Here is a 22,660-nt window from a genome sequence, read left to right as displayed (position 1 = left end):
ATGAGTATAGGCATAACTAATATTTCGTTTCGTTTATATGTTTAGCAATAATCTTCCGGATACAACTTTAAAAATTATTTTATACTGAGAATCAGTGACGGATTTAGAAAAGTATTTTGGGAAGGGTTTCTTACTAATGTTTAGTCTTTTTAAACATTCGTAATTTTTATTTGACGGGAGCTTAAAGTTTATGAGTAAAGGCATAAATAATAGATATTTCGTTTGTTGCAGACATTCCGTAACTTTGGGGAACGGGCTTAAGTCCGAAAGACCGCCCCCCTAACCTTCGCAAAACCGTCACTGCTAGTAATTAGTAATAGTAACGATTTAAAAACAATAAAAAAGGAAGTCGCCCAACTCACAGTACACGCACTATTTCTACATTCACAGATGGAATGAAGAAAAGCTTTGTCAGAATGGTCGAATGCTGGTTGAATCCCGAACTTCCCGATAGAAGCGCAAAAGCTAATCACTCAGTCATGTTTGTTGTGCAGTTGTATTTAGCTTAACTTAAATATATTCCGTAGTCTTTTTTTTTTTTGGGGGGGGGGAAGTTCCGTAATATGTTGAATCCCTCTTGTTAAAAACTTAGAAAACTTGAGGATTGGGTAAACTGTGATGGTGGTTCTATAAAACTTAACTGTAGAATTTCAAGAATATACAGAACCAAAACCTCTAGATGTGCAGCCTTTAAGTGTATCATATAAATCTAAGTATTTCTTTTAAGTTTTATTTTAATTTTATTTTGTTTCAAAAAGAGGGTATGGAATATTTTGAAGTAAAAATACTACATACTATTTTGCTAGTTATTTGCGTATTCTTTAAAAAGAAGTGTTTACTTTTAGGGTTGGCTGGTTTACACCAACTCTTTTTTAAATAACTGGTTTAAACCACAAAAATAAAAAGAATGAAAAATGCGAATCGTGTGAACTTCATGGTAACGTTTCCAGATATCAAACCATCTGCAATAGTTTTATTTCCCTTTCACCTTTTAATCAAGGTGTCCCATGTTCAATTCTCGGTCGAACCACAATCCTTCTTTCATGCGTAACCCAAGTAGCGGTTCGGATGTCAGTTTAAGCGAAAGTCTTCTCCTTGATAACCTCGGTATTTCGTGAGGATGTTAAGCCTAAATATACGAAACAAACCGAATTGTATATTTCTACATGCCTAAATGCGTGTTGTTTTATAAAGAAGCCAATATTGCTTAAATATATTGATAGAAATTGGCAAAATTTATCGATTGCCTACGTAGCTTCCAACATTAGCTTGGATTGGACTTTCAATGATATCTACGTACCGGTACTAAATTTGTAATTTAATACCTGTTTTAGCGTACTGATTATGGTACGTTGAACTTTAAATTTTACATGCAAAGCAATAACAGGATTTTCCCGTTATTGTCTTACATTTCAAGTAATGACGGGATTTTCCCAATGGCTAGGGCGGGAGATTCTCAACTTAAGAAATTTACTGACCGCACTTCTTTAAGCTTACGGGAGTTCTTCCGGCATAACCCCGCTGTTGCATAATAACATCAAGGCGAAACAAACTTATTTCTGTGAATATGTAATATAAATACATAAAGCAAAAAATCTAAGTCAAAAAAGCCTGGTTTAAACCAAAAAAGCCTGGTTTAAACATCCCCCAAAAAATGGGTTTTTGGCATTTTCAAAAACAACCACGGTTCTTGCCAACTCTGCTTACTTTTGTATATAGGAGGTTAAAAAATTCTTATTATATACATTGGTTAATCCTGTGGAATTCATAATGTAAATATGTTGAAGAAAAATTGTTTGAAATATTTTTTCGAAATTCATAGTTTATTTTCGATGTTTTATATTATTATCAGCATCAACCACTAATTAAATGATTTTTTGTGTTATAGAGAAGCGATACAAATTCTGTTTTATCAATTTAAAGCAGTATTTTGAAAAAAGCCTAAAATTTCCCAAGCAAAAAAGCAAAGCAGAAAAAACCGAGTTTTTTCCAAAAAAGCCGGTTTTTTTCCGAGCCCTTGCATCTCTACTTATTGCTAATGTAGGAAATTGATTTTTATCGTTTACGTCTAATACAGATTCATCATTCAATTTAGATAAAATTGTTTCACTTCCAACTTGTTTCTTTACTAGTAATTTCTTTAATTCAAAGTTCTCTTTTTTCAAAAGATCAAGGTCCTTCTTTATTATGCCAAATTCGTGTTGTAAGTCTTATTCTGTTTATACCCTGTTCAAACAACTTACATTAGATATGTATTCAAGATCAGTAAATGATCCTTTATATCTAGAACACAAATAATTTTCTTTCGTTTACACATTTGCAAAATCATCAGTTGATTTACCCAGAGTTGAACCTCCGGCCACCCCAGGAGAACGATCTTGGTCAGTTTTCAATTTCAGAACACAAATATTACACTTGTAATCATTTATATGAACATTGTTTCCATCATTATATTGTTCAAAACAAGATAAATGACTTTTGCTCGAACATAAAATACATCTTATTGTCTTCTGCCTACCATACACAGCTAAATCACATAATGGACAATTATCCGAAGAAGGTGTCATCAAACAAAAACATAAATTAAAAAAAAAATCATCTCACTCCCTGGCCAGAGTGGAGACAAATTAATGAATTAAAAAAAATAATACATCATTTACTACTACTACTACTACTACTACTACTACTACTATAATAATAATAATAATAATAATAATAATAATAATAATAATAATAATAATAATAAAGATACAGCCAGCTTAGCATCATACATATTTAAATAATTTTATGGAACGATAAGACACTTCTTATGTAGAATTTTTTATCTTCTATAATTGTCTTAATGTAGTGAAGACATAGTAGCATTATAAATGAAGCATGTTGCGGTTGAAATTAAAAAATATCATCCAATTCTGGGTTTTATGTAGACATGCCAACATGTTGATGATATTTTAATAATGTATTGGCGTGCCATTACTGATAGTGAATTCAAATTGTGTTTCGAAGAAGCTACAAGCATTGCCGCTACAACTGCAATCACTATTGAAAAATCAATATTTTTTTCTCGTCAGGGTCAAAGAAAAATTATATTTATACATCTGACCCAGAAGAATATTATAGGAGGTCCGTTATCATACGATTTCTAGATTATTTCAGAGTTGAGCTGTTTGTAAACCACGAGCATCTCCTTATAAATATTCAGGCATTCATCTCGAGCTGTTGAGGATGTGTACAAAATTCTGCCAAGATACATGTACGTTATATTATCCCATAACTACACTTTCTTAAATTTGAATTGTGGAAGTGTCTATACAAAGACTTCAAACAGTATTGACGCATTGGTGCATTATTGTAAAACATTTTATTCCAATAAATGGAAATGTTACCAGCAATGGCTACTTTTCAACTGAAAGAAACTTTACTACTGAAGAGTCTGAAAAGCTACCCGCAAATACAGATGCCCAATATCGATTTACAACCTAGCTCTTCCGAGTGTTACTCGAGAAATTTCTGTAATCCTGAAGTGGTTTCACAGTTTGCCAAAAGTGCATGATGTGGTTTATTTATTTTGTACATATTAAATTACTCACTACCTAATAAACCTATATAACTTTTTCTCAAACCCCTCTCAAGTAAAATTTAACCGTACGCACTGAATACACTACTCTATTTGAAGAAGTAAGAAAAATTTTTAAAATTGATCCAATTCAGATCCAATAGAGGGGTACAAACTATGCCTCTACACAGACAAAAGAAATCCAAAACTTGCTTTTTTTCAATATGTAGGAATAATAAAACGCTTCTATATAGTCGAATTGTTCTGACAGAGAGACAAAACTGACCCGGCATCATAAGACAGATAGCGAGCTGCCAAACTTAAAAGGTAATGAACTCTGGTCTCGAAAGCCTGAAATAATGGTGTTAGAAAGTGAAACGTTGATTACGCAACATCCACTCGAAAATACGTCGTCTCCCCAGGTATGTTCCTTCACGTGTGCGTTTTACCGTAGTAATATTTTAATGATCATGAAAGTAAATTCGAAATTCTTTAAAATTTTTAACTAAATTTTCTTCACCATTACAGAATTTTCTTTTTATTTTTTTATTCATAATTGAAATAGAAAAATAGTAAAACCTTACTTTTTAAATCAAGATACGCAAGAAATCACAAACAAAGCAGTGAATACTCATCGGTTCATCTAAAGCTTTAGTTCTTCCCTCTTTTATATATATAATGATAGATAGCCCATAAGAAATCTGTATATATTTACTTTCTTTATTTCAGAAGACGTCTTTGTGGAAATGAGTCAAGAGACCGAGAAAACAGCTTGACTTCTGTTGATCGTTACGTTGTAGAGAGATTACAAGACAGGCCACCTACTTACTACGAAGCAGGACATCTCCCAGAGAAACCTCCAGCCTATGACGATATTGCCACTGAGGTATGTAATAAGGATCACTACTTGTTCTTTTTTTAATGATTTTTATTTATTTGTTAACCAATTTCACATACACGTTACAGCCAAGCAGCTCTACTTTCCTTCTCTGTTCTTATGTGTTTCGTTTCTTGCTATGTTATAGACATTAATAGTTGCTTAATCGTATATAGCTAATAAAGGTAGCGAAACCCAGAAAAATGCTGATATACACATGCATATTGTACTAACATGTAAGTAGCCCCTGAATATCCATTTGAATTATGTCAGATAAGTTTTCAAGACTTACATACACATACAGACGTGTTCAAATTATTAGACTCACCATTCAGTTTCTGAATATTTTACTGTTTTTACAATATTACGTGAGAAAATACGTTCGAACTTAGCCCAAATTACTGCTTTGTAACTCTGTCCTAATTTCTAGTGGGTGTGGCGTATGCTTTTCAATATCAATAATACAAATGCGCGCGTAACATTCAAATATAATTACTATAAAGTGTGTATATCCAAATTGGAAACAAAAAATGAAATGGAATACTTACAAGAAAATTATCTCTCACACAAAGATTAATATCTCTTATAAAATCCCTTATTCTTTATTAAGTCTTTTATCCTTTGTGGCATCCTATGTACAAGTTTAACACATTTTGCCTTCAATTCAGCATCGTGATACCACAAATTGTTGATCTCCTTGATCAATTGAACTTTGGTTCTAATGTGCTTCGTCTCAAGCTTTTCTTTCTTGAAGCTCCAAAAGTTTTCAATCTGGGTCATATCAGGACTAGTGCCTGGCCACGGAAGAACACTAATTTCGTTGTCCTCGAAGAATTTTGTCACAGCTTTGGTCCAGTGGCATAGGGCTCCATCATGCATAAAGATGAATTGTACGTCATCAATCCAGAATGCAGTCTGGGAAAGCAGTTCTTCTTGAAGAACTTGTAGGTATTAGTCGTGCTTCATTATCCTCTCTACTATATACAGTCTTTCAGGCCCGAAGACAAAGATCACACCCCAGACCATGACTGAAGTAGGATGTTTCACGGTTTATTAAAGACATTCCAACTTGAATTCCTCCCAGGTCAACGTCGCACATATTGTGAACATTCATCAGACACAAAGATAGATGCTTCATCACTGAAACACACTATTCTCTAATCGTCAGCCGTCCAATATTCTAGGCCTCATGCCCATTTGTGGCGCTTCTTTGTCATGATTGGAGTAGACTCTAATTTTTGTTTTCTTTCTTGACCGTGTGCTTTTATTCCCTCGGCACAAAGAATCCTTCGAATACTTTCAGGCCAAATGTCTGCGTCATACTCAGCTATTTTTATGTTTAAGTCTATTAGAAGTTGCACTTCTGCTTCCCAGAGCCAATCTTTTTAGTTTTCTGATACCACTTAGTGATAGCTTTGGTTTTCGCCTACACTTCCTGACACTACTTTGGCTCTTGTTGATTTCAACAGAGATTCTACTCCCAGATTTTTGTTCTATCCCAACTCTACTAGCAATGTATTGCCGTGTATATCTTATTTCCATCAGAGGTATTTTGTTAACTTTCATTTTACGAGAAGAAAGGTCTTTTGCTTTTCTCATGCTGCAATTACAGGACTACACAGAATACAAGATTGATACACGAAATACGTCACGATCATTTTAAACTGTCCCATTCGAACTGTTGAACGCTTTGAATGTCATTAAGTTCTTACGACAGCAACCACAACACTTCAGACTGCAAGTTGTTGATAGGAACCACAATAGCTATCTACAACTGAAACACCACTTTCAGAATCCCTCCCCCCTCACTAATACCATCTACTGTTCAACGGTGACATCACAAGTTCAACTGTACAGCAAACAAATGAAGGACCCTATATTAGTGGTTCAACCATTAAATTAAATGTTCTAGAACTCTGAAATTAGGACTCCTACATCAATTTTGCATTTTTCGAGCGTGAGTCTAATAAATTGAACACGTCTGTAGAATCATCCTGTAAGTTCGTCCAGTGCCTGTGAGTCAGAAACGACTGGAAATAAAAGGTTGAAGCTAAAACTCAGATAGGAAGATGTCAGCGGGTGCATCGAATGGAGCACTTTTTTTTTATCCTCAAGGCCCTCTAAAAAGGGGCTCTGAGGTTTACTCGAAAATTTCAAATGCCAAGGTATGTCTTGTGATGTACCACTGGAAAGGCCACGGTCTACAAAATTTCCACCATTTAACAGGGAGAACGTTCAGTGCTTATAAATCAAAAACGGTTGGAGATTAAAAAAAAAAAAAAGAAAGAAAAAAAAGAAAGAAAAAGGAAGCAAACAAACAAATCTAAGATACGAGAGTCGTTTGGAGATGCATCGAATGGAGCATTTTGGAAGTTTTGGGGTCCTGGAATATCACTTGAGAATCTTAAGTGACAAGGTATGCCTTGCGATAAGATGTTCGTGTAAGTTCGTCCAGTGGCCATATCTCCGAGTTTGTTCAAAATACAGGAACCGAACGAAAATCTGAATAACAAAAGGGGAGGGGAATAACCCCTTGAGACTGGAATAGCTTTCTCGTCAGGTTTCCTAGGAAACAAACTAACTATGATATTTCAAATAGGAAGATCGTGCAAGTAATATATCGTTCCAAACGTCTTAACCTGTTGGAAAACCTACGTTCTAGGCCAAATAACTGGGACATTTGCAATTGCAGTAGTAATGTGTCTGTTATTTGAAAATATCTTCACTAAACATAAAAGTGAATACCACAATGGAATGGGGACAATCCATGAATGACGGAAGGAACTATCTCCTGAGATCCTTGACGTGAAACGGAACTTGATTTTAATAGTACAAAGCGGAAGATAAGGCAAGTGATTTTCGTTCAAAATTTTCGCCGACGTGAATTATTCTTGGAAGAATCCCTTGAGGTGACAGACTATAGTGTATGTGTTGATGTGGTTGAAATGTAGCGAAACAAATTGTGAGAATCATGAACCGTTCATATCAAATCGTGCGAAAAGTCACCAGCGTCAAGACTTTCCTTGATGTGGGAAAAATAATTGCTCTGTTCTTTGGCAATGAAGGAATGACGTAACGAAGTGTGAAGTCTTTCCCTTAGATTGTTGATTCTTGTATGGATTTGTTAGGCAAGCCACTGGCAATATGTAATGATGTCAATGTTACGTTTATCCATGATACGTTCCAGATGGTTTATGACATTGTTTGTTCCAAGGCAGGTGTCACAAGAACCAGTAGAATATGAATGAGTTAATAGTTCACAGATAATACGTTGTAAGCAGTCCTTGTATGATTTGTATTTTATAGAGTTATCATTCTCTGTAATTAAAAGAGTTAATTTTACTTCTTCTACCATTGTCTTCATATTCTGATGAATAGCAAGATACATACAGCGTGTGTATCAGGAGCTCCTGCCAGAATACAATGTTTGGGTCGAACTTAAGCAAATTCTGAAAACACAACACTAATGTTAGAATGACGATCTTTGAATTCTTGATCCATTTTTTTTTTTTTTTTCAATCCACAAAGAATCAACCACTTCTGCTTATGTATAGTTTCCCCATCAATCTTTAGAGAAATACAGTCATTTTTGCCAGTCATGATCCTGCTTATATCACCAGATTCAAAGAACTGCAATTTTTTGTAGAACCTCAGTAGACAAAGACCAGGTACTATATTTGAAGTAGACAATACACCCATTTCCTTCACTAACTGTTTGGCTTTGCAGACCACATAATTACTTCCATTAAATTCTTTTTTGATCAAGTTTTAGGCAAAATAGTTAATATCTGAACCTTTTGTCTCTTTTGCGTGGAACTCCCAAATTTGACCTTTAATTGTTGCACTATTTCACTAGTGTCGTCTTGACGATCACTACACATATCAGCTCTGCTGTCTACATAAACAATACTTCTCTTCATTGCTCATTCTATCTTCTTAGGTTTTAATTTGGGACATTTTTGCTGTTCAATTTTTCTTTTCTGAACTGGCGATTCTCCAATGCTTTCGTTTAGTTTCCCTAAACCTTCTTCCAACTGAAATCCTCTTTCAGGTGTGGTGCAGAAAGACACTATTGTTTGTGATCAGAATTATGCTCCTTGACGTCAGGCAAAAATGCCAACTCTTTTCGGCATTTGTCACATATCTTCTGCTGAGTTTTTAGTACAGGTACTTTCCTTATCATCCACTTAGAAACTGGTCTCAAGTTTCTACATGTATTATATCCATAAATATTAAAAGGATTGCAGCAATATTTCACGTAAACTATTAGTTTCTCACATTTGAGTATTTACAAAATTCTATTTTCCAGCAACAAATACTATTGTGAAAATAAACTAAATTCCTGTGCCAGAGAGCAAGCAAAGAACAGCCTATTCCCGAGAAAAATACAATCTTGTGCCTGAACCCTGACGGCGCCTTACGACTATAGACAGACGACAGCTGTTTGTTTAATATTTATAACTTACACTAAATCACACCAATGAATATCAATTACTAAGTTAACGACGTAAGAACGAAGGGAATGCGAATAGCGGAGGAAACGGAAGAACTCCAATAATAATAATAAAATAAATATACGATGTTTATATACCACAAAACCAATGTCGTGCACCTATGATTTGAACGCAATAACTTTGGCGCCAGAAGTGAACGCTCTACCGACTACACCACCGAACTTGTTTTAGTATTAACATGTAAAATATGTCAAAACCGCTCGATCTAAAACATGCTCGATCTCTTGGATCAGTTTACTTCATTCAATGTGGACGTGATAATGAACCATCAGCGAGAAGTGACCTGTTTGCTTTCCTAGTTCTAAAACCTAAGATATAGAAACATGATGCAGATCCATTTACGATTTTTTTTCCTATAGTATAGATATGAAGAGATCAACATTAAATCACGAACTATACATCATGAAACTTCGTTACTACCACAATAAATTAGAAACAAATGAATATTATTTTACAACAATTTGAATTGTAAATTCTAACCGTCCCCATTTCTTTCATTTCACTGCGAATTGCTAAATAAAGAAATCCAGTCTTTGTTAGATATTTATGAAGAGAGGGCTAGTAGGGCTATTCCCATGGCGCCACATCCTCCAGCGCCCAGAACAGTTTTAGTGCTCCCTTCTAAAAAGTTGCATTTCAGTTACATAACATTTTTACACTCTTGTCTGGAATAATCTTGTTTTATAATACGTTGAACATTTCGTATTGGCACTGCAAGAGTATACAAAAATTTGACTCAAAAAATTATTAGAGAGAGAGAGAGAGAATGAAATTTTAGTTGAACTCTTGTACCATAAATATTGTTTGCAAATCGCTAGTCATAGAATATTTTTTGAAAGCTTATAAGACGCGTCATTATTAATATACGTGATGGAAAATGATTAAACATATACCTCTGAATGTATAACAATTAATAAATATTACATTATAACCACAAAGTAGAAAGTACACTTTAGTATCCCATATTTAAAGATCACGAGTCCGATAAAATTAGTCCGTCTGTCCACTTAGTATTGACTCAATGCATACGCAGGTGTGGAACTTTATCAGCAATTTTCATAAACTCTTAAGATTTTCTGAAATAAACCTCTTTAAAAATTAAAATATATTACAATAAAAGCACAGAAGCTCAAATACGACTAAGCATATTCTAATTTCTTTTCATGTGGATGACTAGCTAACTTCACTTAATGCAGGATAGGAAACTCCAATAAAATATAAATTAGTAGGAACAAAATCGGAAAAGGTTGGAATTATGTGTGCATCAAAAATAAATTTACCATTAGATCGCAGATCCAACTGCATTTTGTGGATGATTCACCAATCTGATATTCGACTGCACAAACAAAAGCAAAATATAATGCACACAACTACAGAGCATAAGTTTGTTACACATCATTAGTAGAAAACACACAAAAAGTAAGTTTTTAAGTTTGAAGTTGGCAATTAAAAATCAACCATTCTACCACATCTGAAATCATCTTAGAATTTTCTTTTTCAATGTTTGTAAAAATCTCATTTTTAGCAAATCAAAATTCCCTGACTCTTACCAGAATTCACGGTCTTCACAAATTTCCTGCCTTTCATCGGTTTTCTAAGTTTCTCACCATCCTGTCACTGGCATTTCCCTATCTCCAGTCGTTTCTGATTTATAGACACCGGACGAAGTTACACAATTACACACATATATATTCACAGGAATTAATTTTCTAACCACTTACCAACACACGTAAAACTAGTAATAATAATAATAATAATGTAGATAGTTTTTTTAAACGAATTAAAAGTTAGATTGACAATAGTTTCTATAATATTCATAAATTTTTAAATGAGAAATTTGGATGATTGTATAGAAACATTTCTTAATATTGGTTGAATTGAGGTTTAGCGTCCCTTTCAGCAGCGAGACTATATGAAACGTCGACCTACAACTTAACGTAGGATCTGACCCATATAAGGTCCTGCCGGAACTGAACCCGGATCTCCTGCGCCGAACATGAGTACGCTAAATATATAGTCATGAGAGAGACTAATATGTATAATCAAATTTAATAAATTTATATCAAAGCAAATTGCGTTAATGTTAGAACTGTATTATTTTTTATATTGATAACTGTCAATTATGCACATCAAGAACTATATACATACCAATAAAAACACACAACTACCTGGTATTACTAATCTTACGTTAGAATATGCTAAATATTTTCTCCAAGTACCACATATGTGTGTAGTATTTTCGCACATTGTGAAGTTTGCACTATTATAATGCAGAAATTAAATTTTGTCATATTCAAAGATTATCAAACAGTATTAATTTTATCTAATATATAAACAACTCCTTGCCAATACAAACTTTGCAGAACAAAATAATCTTAATTGAATTTTCCCTTCCGCCTCCTACGAAAAAAAAAAAAAAAAATCTAAATAATACTTGCTAATGAACGCTATAGGCTACACATCTAAAATTAAATAACAAGCACTAATCTTTATCCGAAAATGATTATTCGTAATTCATACCATTTCGGGCGTCCCTGAGGCCTTCGTAAATAACTTTGCTACTGCCATTCCTCTTTGTTTACTTATTCTTCCTCGAAGAAGACTGTTTTGAAATATAAGATCATCTGAAAACCCTTTGAATTTTGTGGTATCACTTCTAGATCCTCACACATCTCTTACAGACTCCTGTCTTGAAACTTCAATTTTTTATGCCTCTGATAATGCATTGAAAACTATTCACAAATGTTTGACCAAAATTGTTCTTCCATCCCAACGGCGCTAGTAAGTTCTGTTTACAAAATAGAAACACTTTTTCACCTTTCCACTCTCAGCTTGGCGAACAGAACATTAAACGAACACTTTCCTGTGTAAACAGATGAGAACGTAGGGGAACATTAATCTAGCAAAAGAAATTGGTGTGAGAGAATTGGAACATTGCCTTGTGCTCTATTTAGCATTACTCTTCTTATACGTAGCATGGTGATGAGATATTCTACTGGGGAAGCTGCCAGCCTCCCAAACGGGTCAATGGCACGAAATCATTGGACTGAGGAGTGTACATGGTACCTCATTACGAGTAATGATGAGGTAGGCTATTGTAGCCACGCCTACCAGGTAGAGTGATTGATGCCTTTCAAACGGAAATAGCTGCCTTGTGAAGATAATGTACGGTGTACTTCTTCCGTTCGTAAAATGAGGTAGGCAGGGATCGAGATTCTATCATCCTTACCCGGGGAGGGAAGCCTTTGGGATACCCCTCAAATGGGCGAGCAAGATGTGCCCTTGGGTTTGGGAAGAGGTTGGTTGGGCGTCTGCGCGATACCTTCTGGCGCTGGTTGAACGATATAGAGTTAGGCGGGGTCAGGATCCGAACCCTCCCGAGGATCTGATTTGAGTTTCACTCTGCCGGGCTGTGGTCATACCGTGGTTTTTGGTAACTTGGGGCTATGTTCTCCAAAAGGAGGTGAGTTTACCTTATAACGCCCGGGTGCCATAATTGTATATGGTGGTTGCCTCCACTTGTTAGGGTGGCCGACGATCGTAAGGGCTGAGCAAACTGGGGAATCATTCTGCAAGGGATTTCTTTTGAAGTCTCTTGTAAATACTCCTCACACATGTTGGGCAATGAACGGACCGGCTATAAATTATAAGTAGAGACCAGATGTTAGACAATATGCCTATTCTTTAATATTAAAGATATAATGAAAAATAACGTTTTAAAGTTTATATAGAGTGTTATAGTTTCAATTTAACACAATTTTATTTTGCCTATTTCGCCCATTCCTGCCTAAATAATTGCTTTAGTGCCTAACGCTGCCTATTCTATATACTTGTATTTTCTTCAAAGTAAGACTTTATTGGGGGGAAATATATAATTTAGTATTTCAAGAAAAGATTCTGCCTCTTGTAGTGATAAGATGTGTAAAACTTTGGGCTGGTACACTGATAAGGTGCTGTAAAACTTTGGACTGGTGTATGTACTTATAGTGTATAAAAGTTATGTGTAGTGATAAAGTGATGTAGAGAATGTATTTACCAAATATATATTGAATACATGTCATGTTTCATTTATATTATATATATATATATATATATATATATATATATATACAATAAAAGAATATATTAATAAACAGGTATGTTTCTATATTTTTCCAACATTATCTATGACTTGAATTTATTTTTTAATTATCTCGAGTAATTTATCTCCATTATTTCGAGTTACATTTTAGTGCCTATTTTTTAAATTTTAAGTGCCTATTTTCCAGGTTTTTAATACCTAAACATCCGGCCTCTAACTATAAGGATGCTCGTAAATGATGGTGACCATTACGAGTGCGGGTAGACAGTCTCTCTACTTCCTGTATAATTATAATTATTAGCAGTAAAATATACATTTTTAATTTTGAAATTTAAAATTTTTAACTCTATGTTTCGAAATTCTATTTCGTTAACTATTTTATTTTGTATTCTATTTTGGCACTTTTTAAAATTTGTTTTTCGGTAGCCTGTGTTCGAAAATGAAAGCCCTCTATTGCATCACAACCTATAAAAGCTTTGAGCAGAATGGAGAACTAGAATTTATCTATTTATCTTTGTATGTAAAGTAATCAATAAGAAGTCATTTATGGTATTTTCTGTCCGTATCCCCAAAATATCTACAGATGTTTCTTTACATATATCAATATAGTTACAAAAATAAATCTACACTAAAGGAAGATTTTAATTACAAATGGCCTTATGCAGAGTCGTTCCGACGCGTGATTAGAGCCATACCAAAGAGTTCGACTAACATATATTTCCTGCAGTAGTAAGGCCTTTAGTATGGCGCTAATCATACGTCAAAACGACCCTTCATAAGGCCCAAAAGCTCTAGTCTCATTTTATTCTAATAAGGGCCTCATTCTTTTGATGCCTTAACTAACTCAACTTATAACAAAGTAAAGATAATTAGCATTAGATTGATCGACGACATTATCAGAAACAATTAAAACCATTACGGCTAAGCGATTTGAGTTTTTTTCTGAAATGTATATCGTGTTGTACAATGAATATATCTTGTCAATTATCGTATATCATGTTCGTTGTTGTATATTGTCAATTATTATAATTTTTAAATAGAATATCACGCTCTGTTATCAATAATTAGTCTTTATATCTATAGTAACACCTTTTAATTTTAAAGTGACATACTCATTCCAGGGATTTAAGCACCTATGGAACTACAGTACAATCAGATACACTTCATTATGGAAAATTTTTGCATTTAAGCAGTACTACTCTACTTCCTGCTCATATACTGTTATCTCAAGATTCTTAGTAGTTTGTTATGAGAAGTTTCTGCAGAGACAGGAGTGGAGGAATTTTTTCCTTCCCATTTTCAAATAAAGATGCGGAATTTCTTGAACCACACACTGTAACAGCGATGGATGGACGCAGTAACATTGAGTGCCATAATTTCTTATCCTGGCTACTTCAATGATCTCTCATCATGTAATTCTGATGTTATTTATCCTCATCTCCTAACTCAGTCCATTGATGAGCTAAAGGTACGGGTCTCATTACCAAAAATTCAGCTGTCATTTGTAGCAAGAATTTGAATATTTGACAGATATCTACAGTGCAGCATGCTGAACATTTGTGAGCACCTAAATAAAATTGGTATATGTAGTCCCAAATATTTTGTTTAAAATCTGTTTTGTAAGTATAAGGCACAGTGACTTTTCAAACCCGGTAATAATTTTGAAATCTGTTTTAAAAAAATAATGAGAAAAATAAGTGCAGATATAATCAACAAATTATCCATACTTTCGACTTTCAGACAAATACACATCCTGTCACAATAATCGTCTAATAACGTTAATTCCGTACCATAGTCCAAGTAAATAAACCCAGGTCAACCAAACCGTACAGCAAGGTTTACTGTACCTGAACATTACCAGATTCAATTCAATTCAATTCAATTCAAATACATTCCCTTCATGATGGAAAATTATCGAAACTATTATGAACTTCTTTTTAACTCCTAGTGTCAATTGGTTGTCCCTCAACATCCAACACCGTTCTCTTAGAATCATCCGCGTATAGAAATTTTTCTTCCAAGAAAATATTACATGCAGAATTATATCTAAAATATATAACTATACGAAGATCGTTAATGTAAGTAGTAGTTTTGGTCTTTTAGGATTTAAATTATTTGTTGCTCCAGAAAAAAAAATTGATCTTATTTGACTCTTTTGCAGACAAATGCTTGTGGAATAGACAACGCTAGCTTTAACCCAGATGACACTGGTCCGCCACCAACATACACAATGGTAATGGAGCAAGCTTCAAATTTTCCAAGTCTCACAACGTCAGACGAGGGCAGCACATTCACTAGCAATAGATCCGATGGATATTTGGAATTCCGAAATCCTTGCTTTGAGTCTGTTTCCCTTTCTGATTCACTACCACCAGATGCTTCTTACCTTTGGGATGATAATGTTATGACCAATGCGGAACCTAACATTGATGATTCCTTTGTGAGACTATCATTTAGTCGGACAAGTTGTGAGTCAATGTCTATTAATGGAAGTATAGAAGAAATACCATCATCAAACCAAACTATTAATGAATATCACAATTCTCTTTACAGTGTATCAAGAGATTTAAACAATTCTGCTGTCTCCTCAGAATATATTTCTCCAATCGAAGACAATCACATATAATCACAACGTGGAAAACGTTTTTCATTACGCCAATGATATTGGAGCAGCTGAAAAGATATCATTTCCAAATAAACGTAAAGTTAGAGTGAATTTATTCTGTACATTATGTGCAAAAAGAAAGAAGGAAAACAACTACTGGTGTTACCAACATATCTACCGGATGTTCAGAAAGTAATTATGCAGTTCATAATTTGCCGTATTTTATTTTCCACAAATCACTTTACACGTAAACAACTGAAATTAACTCGAAACTAAATTTTAATGTCGTGGAAGTTTATAAGAGATGCTGGAAGTGATCCCCTTGCACTTGAAGACCCAGTTGCTGAGGTAAATTTGTCTCCATTGCGGAACACATACTCCACAAGAAACATTCTTTGTTCAATCGTCAGTATCATGTTAATGGTATTACTAATTGACAATCATATCAGTCATCACTTAGCACACCACAACATGGCACTCCATAGTTATTTTCTGAACACCCAATATTAGAATTACTGTAAGATTAGAGGAGGGAATAGAGTATTTTTTTTTTTTAATGAAACTCAAGATATACTTTTTTTTTTTTTTTTTTTTTTTTTTTTTAAGTAAACTGATTTATAAATATCAGATTCTTAGATTCTTCTCCCTTCTAGTAGCAAAGAAATCGTCAACAAGTTATCACTGTTAACATACTGTGGGCCTTATGCAAAGTCGTTCTGCCGCGTGATTAGTGCTATACTAAAGAGTTCGACTAGCATGTTTCCTGCAGTAGTCAGGCCTTTAGTATGACACTAATCATTCGTCAAAACAACTCTGCATAAGGCGGTGTATGTTTACGTTTGCTATTCCGTCCTTAAATTTCTTTAACAAATTTAATCATAAATAGGAAAACAGAAAAGTTATTAGAATCCAGACTAGTTTGTTATGTTTTCTTGCACACGGGACATTTTATTTACTTCCTTTGTAGTACGAGTATTCTTTTCTTTAGAATAAATACTTAAAAGAGAGAGAAACGATAATTGCGACTAGTGTTGTGTGATTATATCGGGTGATAAGTGCAATTTTTATAGTATTTTCTTAATTTCTACCTAAAGCAAGACTTTTAAAATACAATTTTAATTGCAACATTTACTAATTACCACAGGGAAATACTGGCCGAAATGGAGCATTATTATTGAACCGTTTCTATAGATTTGTACAGTCGCCAGCAAGTACATTCCAACTTGACATATGTTCTGTTATTATTGAGTTCGGAACTAGTGGACTAATTCTATTAGGTTCTACTGATGGAGAGTGAACATAATTTTCTGTAAAAATCGAAAGCCACCTAAATTGTTCTTTGTTTACACAATGATTGACAAAAGAACGTGTGAATCAAGTACACGCACTTGCTGGCGACTTTATAGGGATGTCACTGTAAAACACAGATAGTTATTTCCTAAATAAACTGGTATCACTAAATAATTGTAATTGTATAAGAAAAGCAAATCTTCTTGCATATACAGATTAAGTATATTATTTTGAAAGAAAGGAAACCCAACAAGAGTCAACCACTAAAGGAATTAAACTGACACGTAGTTAAACCTGTTATCTTGAACTCAGAAATGTATCTAAATATTTATTAATGTCGAAATCTTTACGCGATTGAAACAGCAGTTAGTGTTTAAGTGAACAAAAATAAAAGCCGCTGATGAAGGTAGGGCTTCCAATTGATTAATAAAAATGATTAATCAGTTATATTTAGTCAGGTATGGTAGATGATTTTAGATTATATTATTTACTGACAAATAGTATTTTACGCTGTTGTATCTGTGCATAAGAGGTAGGTTTTATTTTTTTTTTCTTTTTGTAGAAGTTAAGTAAAAGAATCTGTTTTACCTTGAAATGCTTAATTACAATTTTATTTACACAAAGAAAAATTAAACATACACAAGATGATATTAATGATGCTATTTGCATATTTGAGTTACTTGTTACAAAAACTAATTACGCTAGGAAACCAAAGCTAGAAAGCTCAGACTGTTTTTTTAGCTAATTTTTACAAGTGGTAGCAAGGTAACTTCTCACCCGAAGTTCAAGGTTAATTTTTTTGCACATGGCTAAAAAAACGACATATCTGTTGCCTCCGTTTTTACTTCCTATTTTGCCAGCCTGAATTTCCATTATATTACTAAATTTTATTAGTTTTTAATTTCAAATTAAGTGCTTTATGATTTTTTTGCAATTAAAATGTTTTATTAGTTTTTATTACCGTTGTCCCTTAGGACAAGTTATTATAACAAAGGAAAAACATATTAATGGTTCCTTTTGATTACTTTTTAAGGCTTTTTCTTATAATTCACTTAAGCACTATTACTTTTCTACAAATTATCATTCATTTATTCTTTTTTTCATAATTATTTTAACACACTCTACCACTGAAAATGTACATAATTTGAACAACACCAATGACTTACACTATTGTTTTTAGTTTTATGCTCCAGAAAAGGTTTCCGAGATGACCCCCGCTGCTCCCACCCAGCTTTTTTTTTATTTGGAAATATCTTTTTTTTGTTGTTGTTGTTGTTATTAAAAACCACTTTGATATTTATTTAAAGGTTGGGTGTTAGATGCGGGGACAAGTCTTATTTAGTTATATACTGTTTTTTATCGTCGTTAGTTATTTACTATTTTAAACTGTTTTTAACACTTAAAGATTTAAAAAAAATGTTCGTCCTTCCTGGCGGGTACGTGACAGTCCCCCACCAGGATTGCACCAACAGTCATTGTGGTTATCGTGACATTTTTGTTTTTAAAAAAATCATATGAGAGGTATTATGAATGACGTAAAAGGAAGGATATAAAGGATAGTTTTTTTTTGGGTGGGTGGAGTGTATTGTTTTTATACCAGATTTATTTTTAAAAAAATGCTTTTTTTAATTTAAGGCACAGATATGACAGCAAGTTTTTAGTGCAATGTTAATTATATACATATATATACATATTTATTTTGTTGCTATGCATGTGGAGGTGTTGTACAGAAAGAATTTAGATGCAGTCTGTTATAGATTTGGGGGCGAAGGTAAGGGTAATATGTTGCTAAAAAACAGATTTTGAGAGGAATTGAAAAATGTAAAAAGAAAAAAAGGGGGGAACGAAAAGAAAAGAAAACAAAACGAAGTGAAAAATTAAATGTTTAAGCTTCTTGAGTTTTTTTCCATAAAATTTGTTGTTAACACACTCCCACACTGCACACTGAAAGTGTACATAATTCGAACAACACCTTTTAGTGTGTGTGTGTTTTACTTTTTTCTTTTTTCTTCACAAAATTTGTTCACACACAATTAAAAATTTCAACATTATAAATATTTAGTCGCATTCCAGACATAGTCGAATTTACGATTTCTAACAATCTGCTTTCACAAATATTAAGAAAATTCTGGGTCATTTCATATCAATTCAACCGCTCATGACATCCACCGACAGCGATCTTCATGATATTTTGGCAGGAGTTTTCTGTTTAATAGAAAGGAAATAGAAAGGGAATTCGACAAACTTTTAATGCTTTGACTGCAATGTTTGAGAGATACAGACCGTTAAAGTTTTCAGCTATCTATACCAGGTATCAGTATTACCGAATGCAAAATTAAACAAAAATAAACTTAGAAAATGGATGAAGATAACTAGAGCCACGATTTTTAAATAATATGTTTAGTGCACTTTGTAGCACTATATTACCTATTCTTTTTATTATCATTATTGTTCCGGTGGGTTTTTTTTTTTTAAAAAAAAACAGTTTAACGTCCCATGGTTATGCTCTTTAGGCTAAGAGACGGCGATGAAGGCAAATGAATGAGGATGGAAGAATTGGTGGAATGATAAAGTGGGAGGAAATTTGAAGTACACCAAAGGATTAAAACGTACATATGTATTACTGAAAAAAAACTAGTAAGGAATGGAGAACTAAGTGTTTTTTTTTTAATCTCCTTTCTCCAAAATAATTTCTTGTGCTTATTGCTTATAGCATTAGGTATTTAATGTCCAAATACAAGCAATTTTGAAGATAGAGCATGCCTTAAGGAACATATTTGTGATTAAAATTTAGTGTATCTATACATGATTGTAAAAAAACGAACTACAAAATATAAACTTATATCTCACAGTAATATAAATTCTAAAATATGTAATAATCAACGCTTATTTTGACACAAGAATCATGATTCTAAATGTAGTAGTTGAAATTCTACAACCATTTTTGTCCAAAGAGTTACTGAAAACACATGACATGTGCCACTTTTATAATTTGTAATGGCTGCTACACAGACGCAGTGCAACATATAAATGAAATGTTTATGTGGTGTTCACAGTTTGAGTGAACGAATATGTTCACCAAATTTGAAGAATATATGAGACTGTGGGTGTAATTTAAAAAAAAAAAATGATTGAATTTACATGGAATGATTTTTTTTAACCAATACATATGAGCCAATAACTAATATATCTTCTCTTTTCTTGATAAAGATTCAAGGATTTACATTCTATAGCTCAAAACCAACAAACTACCGTAGAATTCCAATATAAGTATGATTTAACTGCGTTCAACCCTGTAAATAAATAAATAAATAAATAAATGGATGTTCTAACATTACGAATAAAACCGTTAGAACAGCTTTAAAGAAAATCGCAATTCTTGGTTTTCAACCTAGAGCCTTTGCACATTTAAATAAGCCTTTACTTTTTATAAGGATAAGGACCAACAAACTTCTAAGTTTGTTGAAATGTATCTTTCTTTTTTTCTTTCTTTTCTTTTTTTTTTTTTTTTTTTTTTTTTGCTCCTATGATATATCGAGGTTTTTTCTTCAAAAGAAACTACATTTTAAAAAAAATATTTGTACATTTACGTTCATGTTTGGTATGTTTTTAACATAGTAATGAAGAATAAGTTACTGTGGTCACTTCTTCAAATGTACTAATTTTATATATATATATAAGTTATTGTAGCAAATTTCCTTAAACTTAAGAGTTGGACTACTTGATATGGTTTATTGATGTGAAATTTAAAAAACAAGCTATGAAGGAATTTAAATTCTTCCTTACATTAAATATACACTACACTTATATTTAAATCGTGAAGGAATCCGTATGTGCATGTTATGAAGAGACTTGTAAGCCCTATATACTTGTAAAGACTGAACAACTGTTTTGTAAATTAATTAAATAACTTTTTAATAAAAATTGAAGAGTTAGAAGATTTTTCTTTCTTTTACGGTTATACCATATTTATTCAATTCTTTAATCTTAAGTTTTCTTTCCAGCTAATTGGGGCAACGGTGGCTCAGTAATGAAGTGCTCACATCCAATGCGTGGATCCCTGGTTCGATCCCAGCTTTCTCCAAGTAGGCTTTGTGGTGAACAAACCACTATGTTCATGGGTTCCCTTTTCCTCACACTTTCTTCCAGTAGCGCCATTTCAGATTTGGCTTGGGGGGGGGGGGCAAGACCCCTTGATATAAGTGAAATTTCGCGTTTTTCACTGACTTACTACTATTCTATTGATAAAATCTATATAAATCTCAAACTGAGGGGGGAATGCCCCTCCCTGTCCCCCTAAATGACGCCCCTGCTTTCTTCATTCCACTACTTCGTTCATTATCATTACCGTCTGCTGTCGAAACCGAACGAATTCTAGATGACGATGATTATCTATGGTCTAGAAGTCCCCGATAAAGCATCCACAATCGATTCAACTACGGGCTCTCATCAATGGTAATTGTTTCTATTCATGGTCGACCAGCCAATCAATGGATATAGATCATCATGATATTGGAGACACTATACTAGAACATCGTCTAATAAAGAACTGGAAAGTAGCGTAGCTGAGGTGACAGAGTCCAATTAGTAGAAATCTTTGAAGGACTCATCCAGAAGCATGCAGAAGGTATCAGTATGAGTTCTTATTTTTTCGAGTTCCAAAGAGAAAACAGTCAGCTGTTCCTACGAACTTTTATCTGTGTCTTTCAATCCACTAAAAATATTTTTCTCTGACATTTCATTACATAGGATGATATATGGTTCCATCTTTAAAGCCCAGTATAAATAATGAAAACATCGACTTTCCATTCCTGAAATTGCACGATCTTACCTTATAGCTTGGTATAATGTAACATGGTTCGAGAATTTTTGGACATCCTGTATATATTCACACTTTTATTTTGTTTGTTTGTTTAGTAGAGATTTTAGAAATATGTAGAAATTTATTGTGTTACTGTAGGATTAAGTCGCCAAATTTTCATAATTTAGTCAAGAGTAATATTTAAGTATAGATTCCATAAAAAAAATATATGTTGTAATATTATTTTCAGAATTTTGTTAATTTAATTAAAAATATTGAATTATTTTAAGAAACGAGAGTATATTTTATAGTTCTCAGTGGGTTTTAGTTTATTTCAAAGGTAATTTTGATGCAGGGAATCTTCTTAAGAAAATTTCAAAATTTTGTTTCGTAATCTCTTCAAAATTTTTAAGTTTAGAAATTCAGTCATAATGTCTTCTTCGCACATCCCTTTGTTTGGGTAAAAATTATCTGCTATTGGATCATCAGAAATCACAGCTGCGTTTGAGATTTACGGCGTCTTTTGATGTTAAATAGATAAAATCTCGTCTTATAGTTACGTCATCAATAATAGCCAATTAGGGATTTTCTTCCTATTATATTTTACCTGAAACAGTGTTAAGAGCTAGACATCAAAATTTATCGTCGTCTATAAAACGTAAAAAGTGTGAAATAATGGTAGCATTTTGGACTTGCACAGTTTCTAAGAAGTGGAGAAGTGAGTGAAATTCCTTGTGGAATGCTCTCAGGACAGTGAAGCTAAAATTATGAGCAGCGATTGACGTCAACGAAGAAGTTAACTAGTCCGCCATGACGGCGAGACATGGCTGTTGTATGAAAGACTCCTTGAAGTTTTGAAACCACGGATAGGATCTTCTGGTAAGATCTAGTGGATTTATAATTACAAAATAACCTTTCAAACTATCAACAGTTGTT

The 22,660-nt window shown here is 33.4% G+C and overlaps 1 protein-coding gene across 1 annotated transcript in view; it reads left to right on the top strand.

Moving 5' to 3' along the window:
- The window catches only part of LOC145678523 (uncharacterized), a 91,970-nt gene extending 70,469 nt beyond the window's left edge, over positions 1–21,501 (top strand). The window contains exons 5-6 of the mRNA XM_081748768.1: positions 4,286–4,442; positions 15,190–21,501. Of these exons, the coding sequence (XP_081604894.1) occupies positions 4,286–4,442; positions 15,190–15,654 (622 nt within the window). The 3' untranslated portion in view covers positions 15,655–21,501. The remainder of the gene's footprint in view (positions 1–4,285; positions 4,443–15,189) is intronic.
- The last annotated feature ends 1,159 nt before the right edge of the window (positions 21,502–22,660 follow it).

The sequence above is a fragment of the Thermobia domestica genome, chromosome 2, assembly GCF_964235325.1.
Source record: "Thermobia domestica chromosome 2, izTheDome1.hap1.1, whole genome shotgun sequence".
Taxonomy (NCBI): domain Eukaryota; kingdom Metazoa; phylum Arthropoda; class Insecta; order Zygentoma; family Lepismatidae; genus Thermobia; species Thermobia domestica.
Note: the sequence above shows the minus strand (reverse complement) of the source record. Positions and strands in the feature narration are given on the sequence as shown.